The sequence below is a fragment of the Lissotriton helveticus genome, chromosome 9, assembly GCF_964261635.1.
Source record: "Lissotriton helveticus chromosome 9, aLisHel1.1, whole genome shotgun sequence".
NCBI classification, from domain to species: Eukaryota; Metazoa; Chordata; class Amphibia; order Caudata; family Salamandridae; genus Lissotriton; species Lissotriton helveticus.
In genome coordinates, this window is record NC_136070.1 from 634,072,735 (window position 1) to 634,087,395 (window position 14,661).

At 43.3% G+C, this 14,661-nt stretch overlaps 1 protein-coding gene across 1 annotated transcript in view; it reads left to right on the plus strand.

Moving 5' to 3' along the window:
* The first annotated feature begins 2,496 nt into the window (after positions 1 to 2,496).
* Positions 2,497 to 14,661, plus strand: part of LOC144782887 (transmembrane protein 272-like) — a 166,425-nt gene continuing 154,260 nt past the window's right edge. Inside the window, exons 1-2 of the mRNA XM_078662140.1 lie at positions 2,497 to 2,563; positions 6,344 to 6,441. Coding sequence (XP_078518266.1) covers positions 6,433 to 6,441 — 9 coding nt within the window. The 5' untranslated portion in view covers positions 2,497 to 2,563; positions 6,344 to 6,432. The remainder of the gene's footprint in view (positions 2,564 to 6,343; positions 6,442 to 14,661) is intronic.

The following is a 14,661-nucleotide window of genomic DNA, read 5'->3' on the forward strand; positions in this document are numbered from 1 at the left end:
TGTCTCTCTGCTGTACCAGCCACGCTGAAGTAACGCTACACCAGACTGCTAGCGCGCGCCGGCCTGTGACACCTTCTAGTGTTAGTGATGTTGTGCACTCACTGCTGTTGCTACAATGTATCTTGATAGCCTTGCTGAAATTCCCGCCCGCGGTGCAGCATGGGCATAGCTGAGTCACTCACTACTGCCAGGCCTGACGTCACCCGGCAGAGTGGCAGTCCTGTGCTCATTCAGACACAGTAACCCGCGGCGGGCGGGGCCTTCCCTGAACAGTGGTTGCTTACTGGCTGTGGCTCCGCTGGGGGGGGAGGGGTGACCTCACATCCTGGTTGTGGAGGGAAGTGAGGTTGGATCGGTAGGAACTTAAGCGGGGACTCGACTGGAGATAATTTGGATTGCCGCGCGCCAGCGGGCAGACTGAATCACTGTCCTGTCTGCGTCCTGGCGCTTGAATTACCTTTTTTGTGCGGTGCAGCGCATATTTTACCGGTGTTGGACGCAGGCAGCATCACTCAGCAGCATGGCGCCTGAGTGGCCTCGGGCGCTGCAGAGTCACCGCCGCCCCGGATTGCAAATGCCAGGGGGCCCTGTCGGCATACGTGGTTAATGACATCATGATGTAATTGTTGGGCCGCCGGCCCAGCAACACACATGTCCAACTAGTCCATGGGTCCGATTTTCAATTTCCTGCCTCAGCCTGTCCAGTGTAGTGAGCACCAGCATTGATGCCTAAGTTAAGGGAAAGCAATCGAGTGTAATGAATGCCAGAATACACTGCAGCACTGAGCCCCAGTAAGGATAACCACTGCTTCAGCCTACCTACTACCACGCCAGCACCAAAAACATTCAGCTAAATTATCCGAGAAAACAGCACTAGAAGCCCGACTCCAGTACAGTAAGCTTTTTAATATCTTGGCAGATACAAACGGTATTTTACCCATATTTGTACATACTTTAAACAGTGCATAAGATATGAAAACATTATAAAATATGTTCCCTAGCTGCCTTAAGGACCCCTAACTGAGAATGTAAACAAAGACAGAAAGTGCATTTAAAAAACGAATACAAAAAATGTCATATAAAGTTGCCTTAAAAATTAAGTCCAGGCCTTAGCAAACTGTTAAAACCTGGAATGGTGGCCGGTATTTTTTCTGAAAAAAAGTGGCAATCCTAAGTGAGCACCAGAATTGAGGCCACAGTTAGGGGCCACCACTCTCTGCAGCACTAAGCCCCTGACAGATGACAGTGCAATCATCTTAGAAAGGGCCAGTAGGTTAGTGAACTTCCTTTTCAGGTATTTTATAGTAGTTTTAATATCTTTTTGAAACTTCTCATTACTTGAAAGTGTGTAATTTTGGATCTTTATTTCTGTCAATGCACTTCATTGCTTGATTTGACTTGCGGAAGTGTCACTCTAAGTGTTACACATGTTGTCACATGTTACCATTGAATGTCACTCATATGTACAGTGAAATCATGAAAATGTGACACATAAAAAGTCAGAAAACCTGCCAGCTATGAGTACGTGCTTGAGACCGAGATACAGTAGAATTTCTTAGTTGCACTTGCTATGCTATAAAATGTTCTTCTTAGGATACTGCGTGGTCAAGAATGCTCAGATAATAAGATCATCTTCTGAGCAGCTGCAGTTTCTGCCCTCTGTTACTGAGAACTGCAGTCACCCCTTTCATTTCTCGTGCTTAGCAGCAGTTTTCAGATCTTCTCAGAGTTTTTTGTTGCTCAAAAGGGTGTCATTTCTGATATTTAAATGTTTCCCTCGTCTTAATTGCTTGATTTTGCTTGTGCGAAAGTGTCACTCATAGTCATTGAAATGTCACTCACAATTACACTAGAATTATGAAAATTTCACACATAGCAATGTGAAACCTTGGCAGCTATGCATACCACTATTTTAGTATATGGTTTGGTCTTCCCCTGGGAACCACTGTGTATTCTGTGTTACTTACCTGTTTCAATTGAAAAGTATTGTGTGCATTGTGTATATCTCCGGCTAGGAAATATCTGTATGTGTTAGTGAGTGTCTTATAATAAATACATATTTTTATAACTACACTGTGTGGGTCATTTTCACATATATGATTGTGTTCTGGTAAAACAAGCTGTTTTACACTCCTGGACTAAGCCTGAAGGCTGCTCTTCACAGCTACCACTTAAAGAGCCTTTTAAGGTTGTCTAAGACCACTAACATCACCATAAGGGTTACTTGGATCAGTGCAAGGTGTCCACTTACACAAGTGTACATCATTTACTGAGCCAGCCTCTCACAGGAGGTTTCCATTGGTTTGGACTGAGGTGCGTTTGTAAGGCTGTGTGTCAGCTCCAGTACTGGGTTAACTGTTTTGCTACAGAAAGAACTGTCATTGGTGCTGTTAAGTTTATCCGGCCCTCGACAGTCCTTCTCGGTTAGTTTCCAACAGCGAATGTTGCTACAAATAATCTGTATTTTGTTCCAGTTAATCCGACCCTGGCGAAGCAGATGGCGATGAATCAAATAAAGATGTCGCAACATGGGAGTCCAAGCGCCCACTGACCAGACCAGGAGGTAAGGAAAGCCAGTATCTCTTATTCAAATCTCACTTTGCAGGCGCTGATAACGTCTGATGAGCTCGAGCTATGATAGACTCCGGTGTGTTCGAATGAGTTTTGATTGCTCTTTGCTGGGCTCTGGTGGTTTGTGAGGAGCTGAGATGAGGTGTATCAGGTTGCACTTACCGTACTCGGAGGCAGCTGTGATAGTCGCCAGTGGTTCGTGTAGGCCTGTCCGTTCGATAAGCACCAAAGGGCTCCAATTGGCCCTGACTGAACGTTTGTGATGGGCTCTGGCAGTCTCTGGGGGTGTTGTGATTGAATTCAAGGTGCTTTTCGGCTCCTTCTAGGATTCACACGCACATATTTTGTAAAGCAGTGCTTTAAATGGGCCGGTACTCACCGGTACTGAGTACCGGCACTTCCAAATTATCTAGCCGCCAGTACCGGCACTTTTTTTTCACTCGGGGAGAGTACCGGTACCCTGATTGTTGGTACGGCAGGCTTGGGTTGGGTATCTCCTCTAAAGCAGACATATGCCACTCTGCTTCCTGATCTCGCAAATCGCCCTGAGGCCCTGAAATAGCCTTTTTGCAGCGAGGCTGCTAGATTAGAATCGCCCATTAGGAATTTCTCCACACTGCAGGAGGTGTTGGAGAGGGCTTGTGTCACCCAGTGATTAACAACCCTACACCCTCGCCAAAGCGGGTTTTCTTTTGATTTTTTTTAAGCACAGTAGCTGCTTTCCTTTGTGCGCCCCTCCAACACAAATGGCCGCATTTACATGATAACAGCAAGGGATCCCTAGGTGTGAAGGAAGCCCTGCCCCAAAAAGCAATGAATAGCAGGGACCCCTGCACCTCTGCAGCACCCCAGGAATGACAACTGGCAATGGATCTGGTTGGGGAAAAATGAGATAAACATAGAAGGAAGGGAGAAGGAATGTAAATAAAAGTGTGGTGACAGTTTAAGTCAGGATTGCCACTTTTTCCCGATGAAAATACCAGATATTTGCTCAATTCTGAAATGGGTGCTTATAAATGATATTTTAACATAAATGTGTGTAAAGTTAAAAATCTGCTGTATTTCTTGAAGTAACTGGTTTAACTATTGATGAACCACATGCAATTTCAATCAAATTGCCTCTTTTAATGCCGGGAAGCAGTCTGATCAAATGAAATGAAATAACTTTTAGCCTGACATTTAGTTTAAAAATATTGCCTTGCATGCAGACGCGCTGGGGATCTCTTTGATCTACAAGGCTTCTTCACACTCTCAAATATCAAACAACACTATGACATCGTCGACCCCCACCTCTTCCAATACTTTCAATTACGTCACTGGCTTACTGACTCTGCGATTGTCACCTTGGTGGGGCGCCCTATGACTCCTTTTGAGAAATGGCTCCTGACCAAAGACACTGACCGTCATCTGATTTCTGATATATATAAAATGCTTACACCTCCAACGGAGTTACACAAAACCGCTGGTCAGAAAAGATGGGAAATCGAACTGGGCAGAACCCTATCACCTAAAGAATGGGGCCAAGTGTACTACAGGGCATCGCACACCACACGCAACACGGCAGGCAAAGAAGCTGCCGTGAAATTAGCGACCTACTGGCACCTTACACCGGTTAGGCTTCAGAAAGGGAACCCATCTAGGAGCGACCTGTGCTGGAGGGGATGTGGGGAAAAGGGCACTTTGACACATATCCTTTGGGAATGTAGGATGGTCCGGGGCTACTGGGACTTGGTTTTAGATGACATTGATGAGACCTTTGACACCGAGATCCCTCGTTTTCCCGCATATGCCATTCTGGGGTTACCCAATACACTTACCTTCCCCCTGAAATCTGTCCGAGGCCGCCAGATGGGCATCGCCATGCAAGCCGCCACACAACATATCCTCTCACTTTGGGGGTCCACGTCCGAACCCACTCACACAGGGTGGCTACACAAACTCTGGTTCACTTTGGGCATGGAGCGTATTCAGGCCACGCTCACCCAGACTACAGCCACATTTCAAAAAGTCTGGCAACCATTCATCTCACTGTTGTCCAAAGAATTTAACGAAATTACATGCCCGAAATACTTACGGCTGCTACGCCTTACGGACCCGGCACCTGACACCTAATCACTTTAAAAGTTTACAAGGCATGTCTCTTCTGTTCCAAAGACTATGGACCTCTGTCGTACGGCACACTGGTTGGGGAGGAGGGAAGGGGGTTGGTTGGGGGGGTGAGGGGGTTTTGTGGGTTTGGTTAGTTCTAAAATGTTGGCCAACATTGCCTATCAAGTGCCTCATCTGCATCGGCCAGCTCTTATTGACTGCTCGCTTCCAATGCCTATTCTTACTTGGCGATATATGGACAAGTGCTTACAATCCGCGACTGTCTTACCTGTTACATATACTTTGTACTGCGATGCTTTGCTGTGCTTTCTTTTGGCTCAATAAAACACAATTTAAAACTAAAAATATTGCCTTGCAGAATTTGCAGCAGGGCCGCGACGGCTCGTGCGCGCGCACTCAGGCACACACTTTAGCAGATTGTAAATACTTTTGAAGTGATTAAATGATTTAGGCTTTTATTTATTGGAAAAAATACCAATCCTGATTTAGCAACGTTTTTTTTTTGCGAGCCTTTATTTAAACGTACAGGCCTCAACAGTAGGCGTGCTCTATTAACACAAATAATGAAATACAGCACAACAAAATACTGGCCAGGTGACAAATTTAGGGCATGGGTACATCACTGAATAGAGAAGGGGAGGCAAGTGGGGAAAAAATAGTAACAAAATCTAAGAGACTTGTGGAGAGAGTAAGCGAGAGGTGGGAGTAAGAGGCGCAGAACGACGAAGAAAAGGTTAGAGGCTGGGTAGAAATGAGAGGTGAATTCAGAACGGAGCGGAGATGTGGATGTAAAGACACTGAACCAGCAAGAGACAGGAAGAGCCTGACCTTAGTGAAAAGGGCAGAGACAGTGCTTTAAATGGGACGATACTCACAGGTACTGAGTACCGGCACGCCTTATTTTTATCACTGTTAGTACCGGCACTTCGCTACTGGTAGGCTCATTGGCTGATAGTGCTGGTGAGCACAAGGCTGTCCGAGAAGAAGCTTCCTCTGACAGCCAAGGCGCTTCTGTAGTCCTGAGCTCATCTGCTGATGACTATTCAGCATAGGCTCCATTGCATAGTGAAATGCTTTTGTGTACGTCTGCGTGTTTGTTTCTGTGTGTGTGCATGCTTGAGAATATACAGCATTGTGCAAAACAACAGCAAATAACGGTTTGACATTAAGAATTTGCAATATTGCAAAACAAGGAAATGTTAACATATCATGTATGGCTTTCATTTTGTGTAATGATTTCACCTATTTTGTGTACATAAATGCATTTCTGTTGTGTTTTGACATGTGTTGCAACTGGTGTAGAAATCATCAAGTATCATTATGTCGCCCTTAGCCCCGCCCATACTCCACCCATAGCCCCGCCCCCTTGCCACACCCCTAGCTCATTTTAATGAGTACCTGCACTTATTTTTTCCCATTTAAAGCACTGTTGTAAAGAATGAACTATTCCCAGAAAGGCATACTTTTCACAGAGAAGCGCCAGGAAGGATGCACCTCAGAGGGTGTGAAGTTTCTGACAGGCCCTTGCATGCTTCTTCCCTCTAGTCTCGAGAGAGGGGGGGTGGTGGTGTTGTGACGGAAGTGGTGTGTCATTATTAACGAAGCCAATGCTCGCAGTCTAACTTTCTTCCGGCGGTAGTAACGAATTCATGTGTTTCCCTAGAGCGTGTTCCCGAGGAAAGAGAAGGCTGCTCGCAGACACATCGAAGCTGGAAGTTCCTGGCTGCAGCCATTGGCCGAACCGTGCACAACATGGCAGAGGTAAGAGAACCCCACGCTCCTGCTTTAAGTGGCCTCTGTTTTCTTGCTCGCACGGGTCTCGCCTTCAAGGCGCTTACTGAGACTTCGCGGGTTGTAGGGAGGAAGTTGGTGGTCTTGGGTCACGGTGGCTTATTTTGCTTTGTTCCAGGTTACCATGCTTCAAAAGAGCCTTTTCTTAACAGCGTATGTTCTTTTACGATAAGGATAATAATGACAATAATCAGGGCTTTAAGTAGTATGAAAAAACAGGGGGGGGCGGCCCCAAAGGGGCGTGGCCGACGTAATTGGGGGTGTGGCTTAAAACATAAACTGAAAATCTGTACTTGGCATAGTGCCGCCTGACTTAAATGTTGCTGCTCCTGTCATTACATCCAGATATATAATACAGAAAGTAGCATTACACGTACAAGCCAGTACTATTGGCTTTGTCAATGGTTGTTAGTTGCATGACATACATGAGCAACAACCATGGCTCCGTTACAGTATAGCATATTGAAAATGCCTCAGCTTTGAAATGATGAGACTATGAAAGAAGTATAATGCAGGATTTGAAGTCACATTAAAGGCAGTGGACGGTGGCACTGCTTCAGAGTTAAGATTTGGTTTTCACCCTGATGGTGATGGCAAAAATTAAGAGCCCGATAGGGACAAGTCCAACTGCTTTTTAGAACAGCTGGTGCTCAGCACCGGCAGTACCCGGCCCACTTAAAGCCCTGACAATAATTATTATTATTAGAGTCATAACAACTTGTTTTTAAGTAGCACGTCTGTAATTTATAAGCACTGTAAACAGCGGGGGTACAATTTCCAAATAATTTTACTTACCTCAGAAGGATGAAATGCTGACCAGCAGTGAGCATGTTTTTTTGCGCTGTTCGCATTGCAAATGCAATAGCACTGGGGAATTTAGGTTTTGGAGTTGGGGCTTTCGTGAGGGCTCCACATAAAGAGAGCAGTACACGTCAAATCTGCTACGAATGGGAAAAGCTGCGTTAGCTTCCATGCTCATCCACTCATTGACCTCTCTGCTGGCATTGTCAACATCGGATGTCTTTCCAGTACATCTATATAGACTGTTATGATTCCTAGTGATGAGGGTCATATTGAAAGTCGTCAATTTGAGGTGAAAGACTCTGTAATCCCAGCCAAATTCCTGAACCATCCAACCCAGCTTTTAAATCTACTTATGTTCTTCGGAATGCTGTCTCGGATTCCTCTGTAACAAGATATTATACTGCTTTAATAGATTGTGAGGGGAATATGAAAGCAGTAGTGTCTCACAACAGAGCAGCAGAGGCCCAGTACACGTTCACCCCTCTCAGGTTCCCAACCCGAGTTAGTGTTTCAGATTATGAACCACTGGTAATAAAAAAGATGAAGCTACCAGAAAGTGTGTCTAGTGTTCTGTTAATATTGCACAATCCTTCCCAGCACATGTGCAATAGTGTCAGTGTGGCAAGGAAATGTTTTCTGGTGTGAGGTGCTAGAGAGGAAGAATAATAGAAAGTATACACTTTGTATGAGTACACTTACAACATATCCTGCCAGAGAGCCATAGGGCATACAAACGAGGGCGTATAAAGACAATGGGGAACAAATCATCTCAGCGCAACTCTTGTAAACCACGATTACTACCAGGTAATCTCGCCCCAGTCCTAAAAACGTCAAGGTGTACCCTAGCAGGAAGTCTCTTGACCACAGTTAAATGAAAGAAACACTCAGAGGAAACACATTGCAGTCCACAGTGACTTTTACTGAACAAGTAGAAGGAATCCACACTGAGATTAACCCTTTAGCTACTGGACCTTATCCCAACCCCGTTAGTCCTTCTTTGGCTATTTGGGGTAATTTGTGCTTAGGGCTCCATAACTTTTTTTTACATAAGGTATTAAGCCAAATTTGTGTCCATTTTAACAACACGCTGGGGAATCTAAAGGCAGCCAGGGTTTGTGGATTTCCCTGGAGGGGACTGAGAAAAGAACCAAAATATAGCTTACAAAATAGGGTAAAAGTGTCTGATTATCCCCCAAAATATGGCATCAACGAACAGTTTTCTGCAATAAAGTCACCATCTTCTCAGCTTTCAGGAACATACAGAGCTGAATTAAATAAACGTATTTTGTCCCACAGTTTTGGCATTTTTCAAAGAGGCAGCTCATTTTTCCTATTTTTTGTGCTCTCAACCTACTTCCAGTTTGTGGTGGAAATCATTGTGAAAAGAAACCATGGGTGAGCCAGGAAAGCTATAGATTTTTGAAAAGTAGACAAAAGTCCAAATTCAACAAGGGGTCCTATGTGTAGATCCACCAAGTCTTTCCCCAAGGAATATAACTGTTAAATAAATATTGAAAATGAGTAGGAAAAAATGGCTATTCATGTTTATATTTTCCTCTGTAATGTTTTGTCATGGTGACTGATTTACAAAAGCAATATACCATTATGTCCGCTGGACCTTTCTGGTTGCATGGATATATGGAATTTATAGCTTCTCCAAGAACCCAAGGTACCTAGAGCCAACAAATGAGCTGAACCCTACAATGGTTTATCATTTAGTACTGATATAGACCAATTCGTATAGTGAAATAGGCAGAGTGAAAAATGGGTTTCAAAGAAAACCTATGTATTTCAGAAATAAGCATAAGATACAGAGTTTAAGAGCAGAGGTTATTTGTGCATCTCTGAATTTGTGGGTACCCATATTAGCGTTGAATTAAAGGGGATTTTTCAAAAGGTCTTCTTTATTTTGCACTAGCTTACATCTGAAAGGCACAATGCAACAAAATCCAATTGGCAATAACAAATGTTTATTATTCTATGCTCCCACAAGTCTTCTGATAGAAATGGCACCTCACTTGTAAGGTTAGGCTTGCTGCCTGCAACAGGAAATGGGCCAAAACACAACATGAACGCATCACATTTTTCACTTAAAAACTGAACATTTTTTTCCAAAGTGGTTAGCTCTAGATTTTGGACCCTAGCTCAGCCAGCACCTAAGGAAACCTAGCAAGCCATACTTTTTTTTGAAAACCTGACACATAGGGGTATCCAGGGTGGGGTGACTTTTATGGTTTTCACCATTTTTGCGTGCCAGAATCCCTTGCAAACCTCAAACTTTGACTAAAAAACACATTTTCCTCACATTTCTGTGATGGAACGTTCTGGACTCAGGTGTGAGTCACAAACTTCCTTCCACCCGGCAATCTCCCAAGTCTCTCAATAAAAATGGTACCTCACTTGTGTTGGTAGGACTAGTGCCCACAATAGGAAACGCCCCAAAACCCAACATGGACTTATTACAATTTTCCACTCAAAACTGCACCAATTTTTGCAAAGAGGGTAGCTGTAGATTTTGGACCCTAGCTCAGACTGGACCTATGGAAACTTATCAGAGCTGTACATTTTTTAAAACTAGACAGCTAGGTGTATCCAGGGAGGGATGACTTGCATGGATCTCACAGTTTTTTTTGTTTTACCCAGAATTCCTTGCACACCTCAAACTTTGATAAAATTACACATTTTCCTCATATTTCCGTGATGGAAAGTTCTGGAATCTGCAGGGAACCACAAATTCCTTCCACCTGGCATTCCCCAAAGTGTCCTGATAAAAATGGTACCTCAGTTGTGTGGTCCGATAAAAATGGTACCACACTTGTGTGGCTGGGCCCAGAGCCCACGACAGCACATAGCCCAAAACGCAACATGGGCGCATCACATTTTTCCACTGAAAAATTAAGTGTTTTCCCAATGTGGGTAGTTGTAGATTTTAGACCCTAGCTCAGACGGCACCTAGATAAACCTAACCGATTAGTATATTTTTGAAAACTAGACACCTAGGGGTATGCAAGGTGGGCAGACTTGCCTGGCTCTTATCAGGTTTTTTACGCAGAATCCCTTGCAAACATTAAACTTTGACTAAAACAACACATTTTCTTCACATTACTGTGATGGAAAGAACTGGAATCTGCCTGAAGCCATACATTTCCATCTACCCGGCATCCCCCCAAGTCTCCCAGTAAAAATGGTCCCACACTTGTGTGCCTAGGCCTAGTGTCCACAAAGGAAGTGGCCCAAAGCGCAACATGGATGCAGCCCATTTTTTCACTGAAAACTGACCCATTTTTCTAATGTGGGTAGCTGTAGATTTTGGTCCCTAGTCAGCCGGCACTTAGGGAAATTGAGCAAACCTGTACATTTTTTAAAACTAGGGGTATCCAGGGAGGGCAGCCTTGTGTGACTCTCTCCAGATTTTTTTGACCCAGAGCCCCTTGCAAACTTCAAACTTTGACATAAATAACACATTTTCCTTACATTTCTGTGACTTTAAGGTCTGGAATCTGTGGGAAGCCACAAACTTTCATCCACCCTGCATTCCCCTAAGTGTACAGATAGAAATGGTGCCTCACTTGTGAGGGTAGGTCTAGTGCCCACGAAAGGAAACTGTCCAAAATACAACATGGACTCATCGCAATTTCCACTGAAAAATTACCCTTTTTGTTTGCTAAGCGGGTAGCTGTAGATTTTGGACCATAGCTCAGCTGGCACCTAAGGAAAGCTATCAAATCTGTAAATTTTTTAAAGCTAGACATCTAGGGATATCTGCGGTGGGCTGACTTACATGGCTCGGTATCCGTGGTGGCCTGACTTGCATGGCTCTTACTAGGTTATTTGACCCAGAATCCCTTGTAGACCTCAAACGTAGACCAAAAAGACACACTTTTCTCGCATTTGTGTCTTGGAATGTTCTGGAATCTGCAGGCAGTCGCAAACTTTCATCCACACAGAATTACCCCAAGTCGACTAATAAAAACTGTATTTTTTTAAATTTATTTTTGTTATGTTTTGGCTCTCAACGAGGGCCACATAAAATTCACAATACAAATTACATACCGAAGGAAAAATTCAATCAACACACATGAAACTAATTGCATCCATTGACAAATAGACAAGAGGGAGCTATGTCAGACCTCTCCTAAACACCTTAATAAATAGCTAAAAAACCTTTAAAAAAATAAAAAATGTGGAAGCAAAACATTTCATTTGGAGGACAGTATAGAAATTGTAGAAAAGTATTCACATTAGAAATACCTAGTTGAAGACATATTGGTTTTAACCATTTAAGCCGCAATGGGCGGAGTGCAGGGCAAATCAACAAGACATGCATACGATACTGAATACTCAAGTTACAAAAATTGCACATAGGAGAGGTTCCATACCATTTGGATAAAAGTAAATTTAGGGGCAGTAAATCATATCGTAAAATAAACCATAATCTGCGAACACCATGTGGCATATTCCATGTGGCATAGGGTTGGGCCAACTTCATAGAGTAAGAATTAAGGACGAGGTCACAACCCCCTTTTTCTTGTATTGTATTCTTATCTGTTTGAAAACATAGTTCCCACGATGCCTGTTTTAGCAGGAGTTTTAGCTGTGTCGATGAGTGAAGGAACAAAACACTTTCATCTAACTTTAAAAATGACACAGCTCTTCTAAAGTTCCTTACTAATCGTGAGAACTCTTTAAAGTTGCCCAACAATTCATTTTTAAGGAGGGCTCTCATCGACCCTGATTCGGCTCTAGCCAAGCAAACCACACATCTTACCAGGGCACATAGTCCCTGAACCCAGCTGCTCCTAAGACCGAAATCGAGCCTACATGCGGCCAAAGAACACGCGGTGTTGAGGGTAGATAGGGATCTTAAGAGTTTCCCTTCAATTTTGTGACAAAAATCCCAATGCTTCAGCTCTATGAGTTCTATGCCATATAATATCGTAGCAGGAATCTTTGCCCTATACACCTCAAGTAAACAGGCGAAGTGTCTTTTTCCAGTGGCAAGATAGAGGGAATTTAAACCTTTGCCATGAGCGAGGGCTTTACGTGAACTATGCTCGATATGGGGCCTCTCACTCAAATTGGCCGCAATTAATTTACCCAAAAAAGTATAGGATTTAACAACCTCTAATTTCTGGCCACCGATAAACCATCCAAAGTTTTCAGAACTGCACTTCTTTTTCCCGGCAATACACATAATTTTACTTTTAGATGTATTAATCTTCATAAAATGGGAATCAGCAAAAACATGTAGAGCTTGCAGCCGATTAGCAAGACCTTTGGGAGTTAAATCTAAAACAAGGATATCATCGGCATACATCAAACAAGAAATGGGGGTCCCCCCCTACCACCGGAGCTATACCCACACAAGCTGACAAGGAGGCAGGAAGGTCTACAGTGTATAAGGAGAACAATAGTGGGGCCAAAAGACAGCCTTGTTTAAGGCCGTTCAAAGATGGAATTCTATGCGAGAGTCCCCTTTCGCCCCCCTTGGAGAACACTACACCACGTTTCCGTATGGAGAGCACGCAGAAGATCCAATAGATAAAGTGGTAAACCAAGGGCTGCTAACTTTCTCCACAGCGTTCGACGATCAACTTTATCGAACGCCCTGGAGAAATCGATGAACGCAGCGAACACCACCCCCCCTCTCACATGTGTATATTTATCAGTAATCCCATGTAGGGTGGTGAGATTGTCTAATGTACCGTGCCCCCTACGGAATCCAGTTTGTTCAAATGGTAAAATATTATTCTCCTCGATCCAATTGTCAAGTAAAATTAAGATACATTTAGCGAAGACCTTTCCGACTGAGTCGAGGAGAGCAATCAGACGGTAGTTCATGGGGCTATCCCTAGCTCCCTTCTTAAAAATAGGGACCAATATACTTCCCCTCCAAGAGGCAGGGACCATTTTAGTATCAAAGCAGGATTTAAACAATGGGTAAAGAATCTTATTCCATAGTAATGGTTCCTGCTTCAGAACCGTCATAGGGAGTTCGTCAGGTCCCATTGCGCCGGAGGAGCGCATGTTCTTTATGGCCATTTCTATTGTTTTTTCTGTAGGATAATTAATCGGACCCTCAGATGTTAAGTCAGGGTCACTATCTGCAGCCGATGTTACGTTCCCTGCATACAGCTTCCGGATGTAAGAGGACCATACTTCTTCAGAAATAGGGATGGGGAAAGGGCTCGTTCTAGTACCACATCCCTTCCCAACTATGGACCAAAATTCTCTCGCTTTGCCACGCGCAACTGCTTCCCGCAAGTTTATCCATACTGAATCTTCCTTCTCCTTTTTTAGTTTCGCTTTCAATCTAGTTCTCCTTCTTTTTAACCTCGATATTTCTTTAGCTAGTTCACCTGATCTACCTAAAAATTGCTCTTGCACTAATTTATTTATTTCCTCATTCAGGATGCGCAATGCACTAGGAAAAAATACCTTTTTCCTAGAACAACTAACCTTTTTTACATCTAAAATGATCTTCCTCATAAATTTTTCAAAATTAACAATTTCGGAACCATGCCAGTCGTTTAGTTCTAATATAGTTTTGCATAGAGTATCATGCACACCTATAATGGCAGTTGGGTTCCAAAAACATCTACCCGAAGATCCATGGAAAGTAACATCATTGTTATTAAAGGACCAGGACTCAGTGGGCGGAGGTTTTAGAGAAAGAGTTATAATGATTATGCTGTGATCACTCAAGGATGTAGGGGCTATCGTGAGATCCTGGATACATTGGAAAATGTCATAATCTGAGATCACATAGTCAAGAATTGAGGCACTAAAAGGGGACCTATGAGTGAATTTCGCGGGCACATCAGAGGGAAATCTCCTATTTAAAATGAGCCCCTCAACTGCCGATAATTCTTCCAGCAGAATCTTCCCTCTTTTATTAGTTATTATTTTGTCTGGAAAGAGGGATTGTGGGATAAAATAAGCCTCTTCTTTGGGTTTATTTCTAAATAGATTTAAACTAGCATTAGAAATTTTACAATTCAAATCTCCAACTAGGATAACTTCGGGTGGAGAATAAACATTTTTAATCTGTCCGATATACTGAAATACGTACTTCAATAAAATATTAAAACGCTCTTCGGGAGGAATGTACACATTAATGATTACGACAGCAGACTTATTTAGAGAGCTGGGGAGATTTGCTATTGTTATAGCTTGAAAGAGATTACTTGGGTCAATATAATGTGAGAATCTCCAATGCAGTTTATTAGATAACAAGCAAACGATTCCCCCTTTGGCATGACCTTTCTTGGATGGGGCAGCCGGCGCTTCCAACACATAGTAATCCTTCCCTACATAGATATTATCAGTACACCATGTTTCTTGGATGCAAATCACATTTGCTCCCAGCGAGAATAAAAATTCTAG